At 38.5% G+C, this 15,523-nt stretch overlaps 1 protein-coding gene across 1 annotated transcript in view; it reads left to right on the top strand.

The window, feature by feature from the left end:
* The window catches only part of LOC136874423 (uncharacterized), a 463,178-nt gene that overhangs the window by 381,166 nt on the left and 66,489 nt on the right, over window positions 1–15,523 (top strand). Inside the window, exons 9-10 of the mRNA XM_067148056.2 lie at window positions 10,141–10,288; window positions 13,243–13,415. Coding sequence (XP_067004157.2) covers window positions 10,141–10,288; window positions 13,243–13,415 — 321 coding nt within the window. The remainder of the gene's footprint in view (window positions 1–10,140; window positions 10,289–13,242; window positions 13,416–15,523) is intronic.

Here is a 15,523-nt window from a genome sequence, read left to right as displayed (position 1 = left end):
TTCTCCGCCATGGGTATACATATGCACGACACTAATCACAAATTTACCGACATTGAACAAGATATGGAAGTTCTTCAAACAGTAAACAAGGGACCCATAATGAATATAATTGAAAGTTGTTACATCAACTGCGACCAATATTTTAACCCCAATTATAATTTAAATGAGATTTACGAGAAACCCAATATTCTTTTCGATCTTTTAATCGATTGGCTTAAAAATACCAAACTATCGAAAAACAGTTCGGTTTTCCAAGTAATCCGGAATACACACTCCCGTCAATTACCCTCACTACCCCAGCCTTCCGCCCCGCCTTAGTTCCATTCCCCTACAAGAGCTCCGCCTCCTTCCTTCCCCTCGCCTTCCCCTCGCCTCCTTTACCGTTACCCACACACTTCGCCCGGCTCCGTCTGTGTAACAACACGTTTACATGCTGCTCAAGGTGAGTCAATCATCATTCAACGATTCTAATGTTTCTAGTAACTTCCACACATTGCTTCCAACGTCTAACTTGGCTATTTCTCCTTCAGGTTCAAATTGAAGTGGGAATTCATCTCTAATTACATCACCATCTTATATGATCAAAGTAAACTTCCCTGGAACCACCTAATATCTAAAGGAACAAATGTCATTCACATAGACAGCATACAACTGCAAAAATTCACTTATCCCGGATGCACGCAGACTGAATTATGTAACGAACAGCCGGAATTTTAAGAATTTTATATCACACCAATTGTATCATAATTTTATCGTATTTCATGTATCACCACATTAATTGTATGTTATTTTATAATGAGTTCAAATGTGTTTTAGATGTTTTAGGAATATATATCTTGTTTTAATTTGTACTCAAGGCTGATGATGGCACATAGATGCTGAAACTAGTACCATTTGACTATTTGACATGTGATTAAATCACAATAAAACGTCATTGTATTCAATAGGTGGACCTTGAAAGAATTTAATTTTACTGTCAAGTGGTGCGATGGAAGCTGCAAGTATGAAGCTAATTTTTCATCGCTCCGTACAGAAATATGATGTAAGATATGTAAAGTACTTGGGGGATGGTGACTCAAGTGCTTTCAAGACTGCAGCTGAAAGCCAACCCTATGGGAATTACTGTAGTTTAGAAAAGCTGGAGAGCATTGGTCATGTCCAGAAAAGGATGGGTGGACACTTGAGGAGACTTGTCGCAGAAAATAAAGTTGATGGAAGATGGTAAGTCACTTGGAGGAAAAAAATTGGCAGACCAAGAAGAGAATTGATAGCCTGTGATTTATTATAACAGTGCCATTAGAAATAATGCAAATGACTTGGAGAAGATAAGAAGAGCTGTGTGGGCTATATGGTTTTATTACCTGTCGACTGACACTACACCTCAGCATTTCCTGTGTTCTGATAAGTGGTGCAAGGTTTTGAAAGCCATGGAAGCTGGTGGAGACTTCAATGCTCTAATTTGGAAGAGGTGTCCTAAGACAGTGTTTGTTTCCAACTTGGTGGTGAAGATTGCTGCTTTGGATGCTGCAGCAGTATTTAATGGTGGGAATTTGGCCAGACTTCACATTCTTAGGAGGTTGAGACTTACACCTGGAGTCTTCACAGAACAGATACTGCGGCCAATTGATAAACAACGAGTTGCAGAGGCATCAATGCAGACCATCCAACAGGCAGCTAGGCAGAGAAGCAGAGCAGACAAGAGAGCAGCAGAGGATGTTAATGAAGAAGAGGAGTATGGTTATGGGCAGTTTTAGGAGAGGTGTAGTATTGAAACTTTATTATGAAAAAGTTTCTTTGATTTTCTGAATTGTACATACTTTACGTATCAAGAACTACTTGATGTAATTTCATAAAATTCTGAACAGAAGTCACCTAAGTATATACAAAGCTTGAAGTGGAGTAGAATTAATATGTTGAATAAGAAAGATTTTATACATTAAAATGTTTTTAAATAAGAAAAAATTACCATCAAGTGCAAAAAATAACACAAAATCAACAAAAATATTTAAGAAAGAGTTACTTCACTTTAAAGTCTCTATATTTGTGTAAATTATTAATATATTTGACATAATAACTTACTCAAAATGTGTACTGAGAGACAGTGGCGTATGAAAAAAGTTATACTTCAATAACTTAAGAGAAAATTACCACGGTGTCTCTTAAACATACACAGCAACTCACTATGTCATTTTAAATGAGTGTACCAAGTTTAATTTAGATTTGATGAAAATTGTGGAAGATATGTGTAATCAAACATGTGACTGTGAATCTGCCTACTTCTCCCCTTAATGAATGGACAACCATGAAAGGAGGCTGTGTGGGTACCCTTAAAGTTAACACATATTAGCTTCTGCCTGGGCATGGTATCTCATGTTTTGACTGGTGATTGGTGGACATCTGTTGCACCTGACTGGATTCAAACAGCTGGATGCCAAGTGATGTAGTCGGTGGCACTTGTAGCACTGACCTATGAACTGTCAAGGTGGTTGTGGAGGTTTTGCTGTAGGCTAGGGAATAGTGTTTCTACTATTTTCCCCAGCCTTTGGCTGTGTGGGTGGTAGTTTATTTGTTTTGGGTGGAGGATGGGAGAGTGATTTAGTAGTCACCCTCTCTCACCCAGTGTGTGATACTTAGTTTTCTTAGGAGATGGGTCGGGCATCGAACGCAGTCCCATCATAGTTCCTGGTTGTGTTTGTGTTGTCTTGGTATTTATTCAGGAATCTAGAGACCTGGATGCTTTTAATTCTGAATTATGATGTGTTCGTGTAATCTGTTTGAGTGTATACCTATATGTGTAGTTGCAGTGCCAGTTGAATTTCTACGTGTCAGTTTTTTCTGTGAAAGTGATGGTGTATCTATTTTGGTTTGGGGAAAATTGGAACGAAATAGGGGTAATACTCCTGTGAAAAGTCTTGTTAACTTACTTTTTCAACCTCATACATAATATAGTGATGGGCGTTTAACACATTGCAAAGTGCAAAATCTTTCATTTCATAAATTTAGGTGTGCCTCAGACATGAAGTAAAGGAGAAGAATCAAATATATTACTCTCATTTTCTGTCAATATTATTAAGCATAGAAATAAATGAATGAAAATAATATATAGTGGATTCTACATAGTGAAAATAATAATAATCATAATGTCTCAGCTCCCATGGCTGAGGCAGCAGCATGCCGGCCTCTCACCGCTGGGTTCCATGGTTCAAATCCCAGTCACTCCATGTGAGATTTGTGCCGGACAAAGTGGAGGCGGGACAGGTTTTTCTCCGGGTACTCCGTTTTCTCTGTCATCATTAATTCCAGCAACACTCTCCAAGTCCGGCCTCGCAGTATAGGGGGCAACGCGTCTGCCTGTCACCCGGCAGCTCCGAGTTCAATTCCTGGGCAGGTCAGGGGTTTTTAATTGTAAATGATGAATATCCCTGGCCTGGGGATTGGGTGTTAGTGTCATCCTTAATGTTCCTTTCCTCACATTCAACACTTTACACTTCCACCATTTCCAAATACACACAGGTTCAAAACATATGGTGCAAAGTAGGGGCAAAAGATCTTCTTAAGTCGACACCCCGAATAAATAGCAGTTTTTTTTAAACACTCTTATATGATTCATTTCATCTGCCATTCATTAATCATTGCTCTAGAGGAGTGCAACAGGCTGTGGATTTTCATTTTCAATAATAATGTTTGTATGACACCGAATGCCTCTCGATGAATTACAAATTGGAGAAGCTGGAGATCATATAAAGAAGATTAATATGGAAAATCTTGGGCCCAATCCAGACTGAAACTGGCTGGAAACTTCGGAACAACAGTGAAGTTAACAAATATGTGGAGAAAATTTCAGAGACCATGAAAAAGAGAAGGTTACCATTTCTCAGACTATTGTACAGAATGGACAAAACTAGACTAACCAAAAAGTTATTCAACAAGAACAAGAAGACAACGAGGGCATGGATTAAGGAAGTTCATGAAGATCAAGAGAAATCCAGGAAGTTCAGATGTTAGACAGGAAAACATTTCAGACCATGATTCAAAATTGGAAGGGTTTCATTTTGAAAGAACTGCAAAGACGGGAAGAGCCTGGATGAATGAACAGAAGGAGTACTGGAAGATAAGGAAACTTCAAACAAAGAAAAAATGGAATTGTAGCGTGATCCTCAGTGGTCAATTTGCAGATAATAAACATTTTAATAATAATAAAGAATAATAATATGGAGATTACATACTTGTAAGATAAACTTGTGGAAGAGAGAGGGATATTATGATTCAAGGTGTCAAATAACAGGGATAGAACTTGAACTATATAGACCTCGTGCACATGATGGGTGCTACGCTCTGGTGGCAAGTCACTTAAACAATCAGGGGGAATCGCAGTCGAGTGCCTGTGCCTGTGTTGGTCTTGTTTATACTGTCTGTATTGTTCTCGAAACAGTAGAAAAAATGTTCTGTGGTTGATTGCAACTTTACGTATATAAACTGCCCTCCTGGCACTGAGTTTTTTGTGTTTCCAAATAAAAAGCTGCGTGAAATTAGAAGAAATGCCTAGATTGCGGCACTGAAACGAGGGACTAGTGATGGTAAACCATGGGAACCCACGAATAACTCGCGTGTTTGTAGTCGGCATTTTGTGAATGGAAGGCCTTCGAGACATCCTGACAGTCCTGGTTATGTACCAAGAGTGTTTATAAAACTGTTTGTTTTGATTGAATGTCAGCAAGAAGAGGAGCACCGAGTGACGACTAGATACAAGAGACGAAAACGGAGATGTGAAAATGCTGAAACTAGTACCACGGAAAATTTTTCAAAATCATACAGTGATTCAAGCACGCAGACTGAAGTAATGACCACCAATGGTAACAAAACCAGTGTGAAGGTGTTATTTCCTGCTCTGAAAAATAATTGTGAAGCGGAAGTTCAAACAAATTTTCCAATGCCTCGAGTGAATATACAGACGGCGACTGACACTTATTTTAAGAGAGATTGTGGTGTTCACGTGGACTTCGTGGACACCAAATATACATTTCATGGATACAGGTCAGTGAAAGACAAGGAACAGCATCATCTTGAAATAGCAGGTGGTTAAGTTTGCAGTGTTTCATATGCTCTTATCCTTATTACCCTCTGTTCATCAGAGCTGTACATTTACCGAAGAAAACATACTGCTTCTACTGCTAATGAAATGTAAACTCGGTATTAGTTTCACCACTCTAGGCGCAATTTTTAACTGTCATACGACTACAGCATCTGCTATTTTTAAATTCGCTCTCCATCATATTTTTGAGAAAACAAAAGAGTGGATTTTCTGGCCACAATGATCCACTATCCAAAGCACAATGCTTTATGTTCTTAAAAACACTTAAAAATTGCACGTGCATTATAGATTTCAGTGAAGTGCCCTGTGAAAGACCTAACAGTGCTCGTCAAAGAATTTTAATGTTTTCTCATTATAAGAATTAATTTACAGTCAAATTTCTTGTTGTCATTACTCCATCAGGTTACACTTCTTTTATAAGCAGTACTCCTCAAGTGCCTTCCGTTCATTAGCTCTGCCATATCTCACTGTAGGAGTGTTTAAATTCTTAGATAAAAGAAACGCTAATGCCAGCATTTCATAATCTCCATTCTGTAGAGTTTTGATCTGGTGTACATTCTGGCTGGCCAAAATGCTTAACTTCCTTTGCTGGAACCAGGAAGGACATAAAGATTGTTCCCTTGTCTCAACTGCAATTGCACGCTTCTGTCAATTTGTTACTTTAACATTTTCACAACAAAATTTAAATATATTATTTGGCAGCATGTACTCATAATTTGTGGAAGCTAGTGATATGTTACTACCAGGCAAATTATTCACAAGATAGTATCATAATAGTTTATTAACTGTTTGTTTGCCCAACTGGTTAAGACACCGAAATAAGAAGTCCATTAGCTCTACGACACTTTCAGCGATGTTTTGAACTATGCAAGTAGAGGTACAGAAAGATTCACCTTCACACTCTGCTGTCAAGATTTTCGAGAAAGCACAGTCTATGATCTTAACTTCTACTTAAGGATTCAAAATTTTCACTTTCCGACGCGTAATAAATTGGCCGCTTATTTGATGGTCCGTTTAGTATTTATTCTGCATTTCCTCCTTTAAAATACTCCGCAATAATGTTTTAAGGTTCCTCCCATTGTTGCAGAGAGGAAGTCTGGGAAGAATCTCTCTCAGTATTGATATACAGTAAATACACAATGCAGCAATATGTTTACAGCATTGTGAAAGTCTGGCTTTGCAATCGCACTCATCTGATTTAACCTTTCTGCCGCAATCAAACTATAAAAAAATTAATCTTGTGTAAATTAATTGTAAAAAAATTAAAACTGCAATAGATACAAATACTGTGCTATATTATTATATAGAAAGAGAAAACATATGCTTACTTTTATTTTAACAGCATAAGGCGGCTGTTGGATGTTTGTTTCTCTCAAACACAAGCAGGTTATTTCTTCTCCCAAAGCTTCCCTTGTTTGTAGTATGCGATGACTGTCACAGTTTCTTTTTTTCATCCTTCTTTAAAGTAGCTCTGAAATACGATGCATCCCACTGAACTTAATGAAATTCTACACAAATATCTAGAGTCAACATCTAAACATTCAATTCTTCCCTGCGCTACTACTACCATCCCCCTGAAAGACTACACAAATCACCGCTATGAGCGCCAGCAACTAAAATCACATGATGCGCATGAGCTCTATTGGCTATGAATCATAAGGTGATCTTCCTGGCAATAATATTGCTACTTTATTACTACAATTGTCATATTGTAGAAAACTGGTTTGAATGTTTCAGTAAACATAGCCTAGATGCTCTGCTGCAAACAAGGACTTTGCAATAATTATGAAATAATGCAGTGTGTTTATGAAAATGGGATCCTACTTTAAGAAGTGCTGAATATTTCTTGTGAAAATTATTTTTATCAGTAAAAATGATATCTTCTTGTTACTGACCATAAAATCTCCACTACTTTGTTTCCTACTTGTGATTTTAGAAGAAACTAATATAAACTGATTTAAACATACAGTATTTATTTAATAGCAAATTTCAAATTAACACTTTAATAATCAGTAATTAGCAGGAGTCAGTCATTCTTGAATTAAGTATATCTGGTTACATGAAGGTTGAAAGAAAACACTAAAATTTTCACAGAAGCTCTTTTAGTCATTTGCTTACAGACGATACATAGTCTTCATCACATCCACGTTTCTGGTCTGCTTAATAGGGGAGATGTTCACAAAATAGCCTGTATGAAATGGGCATGGACGCCCATATGACAGTTTGTAGGGTGGGGCCTAGGCCTGGGGATATGTAGTATATTTAATATTTTAGAAGATGAATGGCGACTTGTATTCCGCGGTAAAATAACACCCACAGTATCCCCTGCCTGTTGGTGGGGGCGCTACTACCACTTCTATATAATACCGACTTTAAAATAATTTCTTGAAAGAAAAACACCTGACTACATTAGATTTTTTTCCTTTGCCTGAGAGCTAGGGGGAGCCACGGCCCCCCCTTGCCCCCCAGGCATGGGCGACCTTGGGAATGGGTATAGGAATGGACTCGAATAGACACATCAAGTCGCTCTATCCTTGGATATAGACAAGAGTGATGCATGTAAAGGTTTGGTGTCTGACGATGAGAACCGGGTGATGTTTTCTTGTTCTTTTATTATTGTCTAGAGCTCTATAGTCTTCGTCAAGGTTTTCCATTACATGAATATTGAATGGTCGTTGTTTGGAGAAATTTAGCCAGCAAATCTTCTGCTAGCTGACTAGCTTCCAATTCACATATTCTTTTATAATGGGCATGTGATGATTCAGATGAGATTTCCAATCCATAATTTTCTCATGTGTGACTTATGAACAACATAAGGTTTGTCGACCTTTCTTCTTGTACTTCTGGCTGTATTCTTCCAGTTGGTAGGCTAGGTCAATATTCCAAACCTTTTTGTTCTGTAGTGATTGATAAAGGCACTGAGTCACATTTCAGTTCAATGTGTCCAAGCATTATAAATTTCCAGTCTATAGTTTCGAGGTTGGTTAATTCCTGAACATCTGTCAAGCACAGTCCAGCAACATATTAGTTTAAATGCTGTTCTCTGCAACAACTACTGAAACAGGAAATGTGATTTACCTTAGAAGGAAGAGATCAAAATAATTTATTACAGGCTGGTTATTGTTTTACAACTTCCTCTTTTTCGACCACATGCAACAGCTCCCTTAATATGAATTTACAGCGTACACTGTGAAGGTAAAAGAGTTGAAACCTTGCTTGTAAAACAGCATTGTTTGTTGTTAGTTGCTATAAATCGAAAGCCCATTTGAGTTTTGAGCTCGTACCTTGCCTTGCCTTTTTTTTTTTTTTGGCTTGATCCCTGTCAGCTTTTTGTCAGCTTTTATCTCCTCAGTAATAACCACAGGATTGTTGAAAGCCATGTAGAGGCAGCACCGGTCATTTTTGGGATGGTGAAAACCAAGATTGTACTCCTCTATAATTATGTTTCTGTAGGTAGCAGCAGTAGCAAGTTCCAGGCCCTTTTCTATGCAAGCAGATCTGTACATGGAGTACATTAGTATGATATTCAGAGAGGGACTTGGGTATTTCTTTCTTGACTCTGAGCAAATGTAGTGAGAATCGATGACTACAAAATTTCCAATGAGTTTCCTTATATGGTTCAAAAGTCTGGTGAAGCTACTTTCTTTATGTGGTAGCCCCTTTTGCTTTCTTCAAAGGTCTTTTTAATTGTTTCTTCTCTTCATTCCTATACCGCAACAACTCTATGTATAACAAATGTATTTAAAAACCTGATCTTGCAAATTTCAATTCTTTCAAGGTAAATGAAAAACCATAGTAAAATTTCTCCAAGAATTCGACTCTCTCACAAGTCACTATGGATATTCTGTAGTACCATATCTTTAACAATCATGGGTTTTGCCGCTGAGTTTTGTCATAGGCAATAGTGGAGAATCATCACTTGAGCTTTCGAAAATAGTCCCAAGGAGATTTCAGGAAGTAGGTCATTATATTAGTCCAATGAAATCTATGGCAATCTGCAATGAACGTGAAAAATTTATTGAAGACCCAACTGAATTTAAGAGCTGTGGTATATCAAGTTTTCAACATGAAGAAACAATCCGCTATTTAGGAGTTAAATTTCTGAATGTAATACTTTTCCAACTTACACAGGAACTTAAGAAAATACAAAATAAAATTGAGAAATTGATTTCTTCTTGACTATTACATGCTTATCAGAAATATAAAGTAATAAACACAGGTTATACAGCCATCTCTTATATACATACACTTTACAAACTATCAAACCAGAGAAAATTCCAAAAACGTTTCTTCTGGATACAGGCATACTAATACGAAGTGTTCATAAGGAAATTCTTCAAATACCTGCAGACATCCCTAATGGAATGATCTACAGTGAGAAAATTTATAAAGGGTTGGGTCTCTTCCACACCAATTTGAAAGCGCATCTTCAGCACATTAACAATTGTAAGATCCTATTAAGCTGAAGTGACGATTATATTTATGCTGCGTGAAATCTGAAAGATTAAATAACTATCTCACTTCAACCTCTCAATGTTCCTCCAACTGACAATTTGCAACATCCTCGCTTAGAAATAACTGACGCCAGAAAAGTAAGAAGAGTACTAAGAGAAAGGGTATTAAATGAGTGGTGTAACTTGCAGCAGAAGGGTAGTACCTTAGCTCTGCACTAATCCCCCCTGTATGAAGTGTTTTTTAAGTACGGCACACAGTATGTTAAATCCTTCACATTATTTTATTGGGTGATTCATAAAAACCAAAATCATAAATCCCTTTATAAAACATAACATTCACAGGATCTGTTTGCTATCAGATCCTTAATAATAAACTCACCACATCCTCTCATTCCTTTGTATTTAGTCTGTTTTCCTCTTTACTTATTACCAAGTTATTTTTGACCTATTCAATGAAGGTTTCTTTCTATCATTATCACGTCTTTCGCTCAGCAATGATATTGTATTATTTTGCTGTTTCTGCTGTTTTTAATACATTATCAACTGACACCTCTATTGATAGTTTCTACTCTACACTCAACTTCTTTCTTATAGTGTGCTATGAAGGTTACGGTGCTCCGGCTCGTTTGCTCCCTGGTGCAGTGAAGACCGGTCTCTCAGTGCCCTCAGAGCTGGATTGCAAGGCGGAGTGCTCCAGGGCCAGGGAGAGCTTCCGATTTTACTGTGCAGCTCTAAGCTTCCGGTAAGTTCAATAACAGCAGAGATTATAGAATGTTCATTGAGGAGATGAAGATTGGCTGAAAATGACACATTTCTGCAGCCTTACCACTATATTCACCACAGGTATGTGATGGGATGGTTCATAATGCCTAGTAGAGCTGATTATAAAATATCAAAGCCATCTCAGTAAACAGTGCTAATGATAGTATTTATTATTATTAACCACAAACAGTCATATCAGCACACTATTTTAATCCATAACAGGTTTTCCACATGAGTGTGTCATCAAAATGAATTAAAATAAGTTAAAATAATTCATTTTGACACGACATACTCATGTGGACTTAAATGTTGTAAATAATTTTGACACTGATGATGGACCCCCAGTTATGGATTAAAATAATGTGCTGATATGACTGTTTGTGATTAATAATAATAAATACTAGAGCTCGGTTACTATCTGATGGCAGGGACGGATTGCACCTTCACCTTCCTCTAAAATCTAAAAATTAAATTACTAATAATATACGCTAGCATATATATTAAATTTTCCAGCCCACCTGGTGGTCATGATCATTAAGGCATCAAGTCTATGTGGTCTGACACCGTGGTTAGCCAGTTTGAGTCCTGTTGGTTGAAAGAAATTTCACCATCACAATGTTCGCCGGCAGGGTAGGAGAGGTGGTGGTATACAATGTCTAATCACTAGATTGCATGCCAAAAACCTGGATTCGCTTCCACCATATGGTGCTGTTGATGATGATTCGTCCGTCGGATGGTGACGTTAAGCCTTGAGCTGACTGTTGGTGCTATTCGACAGGAGTGGGCTGTGCACCGGCATAGCGCTTCACCCTCTCCCTTTGTACTATATATATCACTTCATTTCATTAACTCTTCTGAAGAGGTTGATGTCAGGAAGGGCATCCGGTCATAAAAGCCCGCTACAAAGATTCATCTCACTTCATATCCGAGCAGGTAGAGAATCGAAACAATGGTTGGATATGCACACACATGTCAGTTTTCCATAAGCTCGTGATCACAATGCCACTCAAGTCACTGCTAGACCGATCTGTTGTTTTTGGGGAAGAAAGAAGCAGAGAGCTGTTAGTTTCCTTGTCTTCTTTCTCTCTTGCTCTATACTTGAACTCGCCTGGATTGTGCATGAGGGACAAATTGGTGTCCTCGAGCGCCTTTAAACAATTGATATAGCAACCATAATGTCATATTTCTTTGAGCATGTTGTCCATGAAAGAACAAACTGAAGCGACAATATTTACTATGATATTCACAAACCATCCCTATTCCCTTCCCATAAGGCCTGGAAAATTCTTCAGGCAAAGGCTGCACCTCCTTCCATAAGTTTCCTCTCTTATCTTGACTCAATTGCTAGCCAGTTCCATTAAATGCATTGAGTGAAGTTGAGAGATTAATATTGTGGTGAGATGCAATAATTGCATTGTAATTATTACAACCTGTTGCATATAATTCATGTGTAGTATGCGATAGGATATGAAGGGTCGGGGGAAAAACCAGGTAAGTCACTTTTTTATCAAAATTGAGATATTGTTACAGTCTGCTTCAGAGTGATCATCCGCATCTATTCAGAGGTCGGAAATGGAAAAAAAGCAGGCGAGTCAGGAGAAATTAGCACTTAAAGTTTCGCTGTTAGGGGAAAGCACTAGGGAAGTCAAGCACAAAAGTTGCTTTTTCTCAAGTTGTACAAATATTGACTCTCCTGATTTCCTGCTTTTCTCCCCTGACCCTTCATATTATGAATCCGGTTAACGATATCGTGTGCGCTTTGCTAGAGACACTGTTTTCCAAGGGAAAGATCACAGATGGGTATGCTGTTCACAAGAACAGGACTGATTTAGTGCAAAAACAATTGGTGAAGTTTGTAAGCTGGAAAATGTACTTCATGCTAGAAGATGTGTATTAGCATGTTTGATCATGGCTGTAATCTGGGAGAGCGTGTTAGTTTTCGGTTATATTTAGAGTGGTCTTAAGTTTCATTCTGACAATGTTAGTTAATATTTCTTAGGCATATTGGCATGGAATGGCATTTGTTGTCTTGTAATGTTAGTTGAGATGATGTAGAAGGGTAGTGTTCTTGGATATGGCTGATACAGCCCTTGTAAGGCAGACCCTCATATGAGGGTGGACGGTATCTGCCAAGTAGGGGAAAGTGTGTATTATTGTGGTTGAGGATAATGGTGTGTGTGGGGGGGTTGAGTTACAAAGATGTTGGGGATGGCATAAGCACACAGTCCTCAGGCTGAGAGAATTAACCCTTTAAGATTAAAATCCTGAACCCAGCTGGGAATCAAGCCCAGGGCCCTCTTAACTGAAGGCCTTTATGTTGACCATTCAGCCTAGTAGACAGATATAAGAACAACAACGGCAAAAGCAGAAATAATTTAGCTTCTTTGCAAATCCATTTTGTTATCGTTGCTTATGTTCACGTCATTAACTTTGACATCCCTTTATCTACTTATTAGACCATAAGCTGTCCCTGGCACAAAGCTGCATGCTCTTTGACCAAACTATATCTGAAGACAAGCCACTTGTCAGGCTCCTTCGTTGAATAGTCAGCATGGTGATAGAATAATCGTAGTTCTTCTGACAAAGTGAATCAAAGATCTTCGTGGTAGAATAGCTGTAAGTTCTTGTGAAGAAGAGAAGCTAAGATCTTCATGTTAGAATAGTAATACTGTAGGTTCTTCTAAGAAAATGAAACAATATTTGTGAGAAAAGGGTTGTAAGTTCTTGTGAGGAAGTGAAGCAAAGATCTTGGTGATAGAATAGTGTAAGTTCTTGTGATGAAGTGAAGCAAAAGATTTCGTTATAGAACAGACATAGATCCTTATGAAGAAGCTCAGGAGGTGTATTCTTGAAACTTGAAGCATTTTAAGCAATCAGTCACATTTCACACGGTACGTACTTAGTCAGTTTAACCTCTTATGTTATTATTTGTAGAGTCCACACCAGCTCCCGAGATGACTCCCCCAACTGCCTGCTGTCTGATGTGGAGCAGCGTGACCTACGGCCAGGACTGGACTATGTGCACGAAGCAGATCACTGGCTCTTTGCCTTCATCAGCCATGACCCACGGTGTGCGCCTGAGGAACATCACCCCCATCACCATTTCCGTAAGTTTATTTATGATTTCTCTTTTGTCTCTTAGATAAATTTAAGCTTAGTAATGACTTTTTTTTACGTCGCACCAACACAGATAGGTCTTATGGCGATGATGGGAGAGGAAAGGTCTAGGAGTGGGAAGGAAGCAGCTGTGGCCTTAATTAAGGTACAGCCCCAGCATTTGCCTGGCATGAAAATGGGAAACCATGGAAAACCATCTTCAGGGCTGCCTACAATTGGGTTCGAACCCACTGTCTCCCGAATACTGGATACTGGCCACACTTAAGTGACTGCAGCTATCGAGCTCGGTTTAATAATGACCTGCTTCCTAGATATAAGTAGTCAATGTCTGTCTTATGACATACAAAATATAAATATTGGGTACCAGTAAGATAAATTTAGAGACTGCCTAGACTAGGCAGTAAAGGTATGCTTGGTTCACCTGGAAGGACATGGTTTGACTCGGTTAGTAAATCGAAACTTTTAACACATTGTTGTTCAGGCACGCGCTACTCCACCCTTTCCTCTGGACCGGCAACAGAAGCATACCTAGCATGAGAAGTAGGATGAAATATATATACATGTAAATTTTAAATGACATGAAATAAATCACTGAAACTTGGTAAGAGCACTTACCAATGATTCTAGTACTTACTTTTATTGTGGTATTGTGTGAAGCAGCTGAAACAAGTCATCGCCTAGGAAACGATCTACTACCTCTAGGACACTCGCAGAATTACTGACCGAATAAGTGAGGCCTGTAAAACCTGTAAATGGTTCCAGGACTCTGTTTTCATCCTTATTTATCCATCCATCGACCTCACTGTCACTACTATCACTAGCATCTTCACTCATATTATCGTCGCCATCAACAGACTTGTCTGAACTGGATGTCGCACCTTCACTTCTGCGCGTATATTTTGATGTTGACAGATACACATCTTCACAATCACTAATATTTACACATTCGCAATCACTAGGGACATCAGATAAACTATCAGCATGCAATTCTCCAAATATTTCTTCATCGTTCAAGCTGTCTTTGCCATGGCATGCCATGCTGATACCTGACAATACACTCGGTCGCGCGGTACTGAGTGTTAAGAAACCACACTTCCTGTGCCGAATGCATTGTCAAGGAAAGAACATATCTATCTAATTTACGATCAACAAAGACTTTAGTTTGTGAACAACAAAAAATATTTCAATTAATAAATGGTGGAGAGGATACAATCACACAAGAATTAAGCAATGTGAGAAAACATTAATTTACGTAGCCAGTCGCTCGCACACCAATACAAAACTAGGTTAATTAACGTAGCTGTCATTAATGTGTTAAGAAATGAGATTTCCACTTCTAGAGAGGCACATAGCACTGAGGTTCACTCAGCCTATACTAAAAATGAGTACCAGGTTAATTCTTAGAAGCAAACGCAGCTGGACATAGAGCTAACCACTCTAACCACTTATTGCTGATGTTATGGATAGCAGAAGACTTCACCTTCCACTCGTTATTTCCAACACTAGCAGGTTATTAAAAAAATGGGGGTTACTCTGATACAGTGGTCCACATGAGGGAGGGAAGAGAAGTGGCAAGACCATAGGCTGGACAAATACACCGCCTAATAAGAAAAATTGAAACACCCAGAAGAAATGGTCAGATGTCAATGTAACTTCGTACATGTACACACCATTGGCGGGTATGTAACTGATTAGAGTTGCAATTCTCTGTGACAGGTAGAACAGCTACCAAAGTGCATTAGTGTTGTTCATGTTTAGTGTTGTTACCAGGCCGGGTAGGGTACACAGTAGAACCTCGATTATACATTCCCGGAAACTACGTTTTCCCAGATTATTCGTTCAAATTACGTGGTCCTGTGAGTATCCTAATTAAATCACGTTGTAAAAATCCTGCATTATCTGTTCCTCAAAGAAACGATTTCCTGCATCAAGCATCCAGAAGTTTCAGTCCCATCAACGCTAAATCCTTGATCAAGCGTTTTTCAAGAAACTATCGCGCGAAAGGATGGCTATGGCATATTTATGAATCTTGGTGTTAACGTCCCGTCATTGTGATAACTAGAGCAAGTACTGTAGTGAAAAGTGATCAGTGGTCAAC

The sequence above is a fragment of the Anabrus simplex genome, chromosome 5, assembly GCF_040414725.1.
Source record: "Anabrus simplex isolate iqAnaSimp1 chromosome 5, ASM4041472v1, whole genome shotgun sequence".
Classification (NCBI taxonomy): Eukaryota; Metazoa; Arthropoda; class Insecta; order Orthoptera; family Tettigoniidae; genus Anabrus; species Anabrus simplex.
This window is presented reverse-complemented; position numbering and strand designations above follow the sequence as displayed.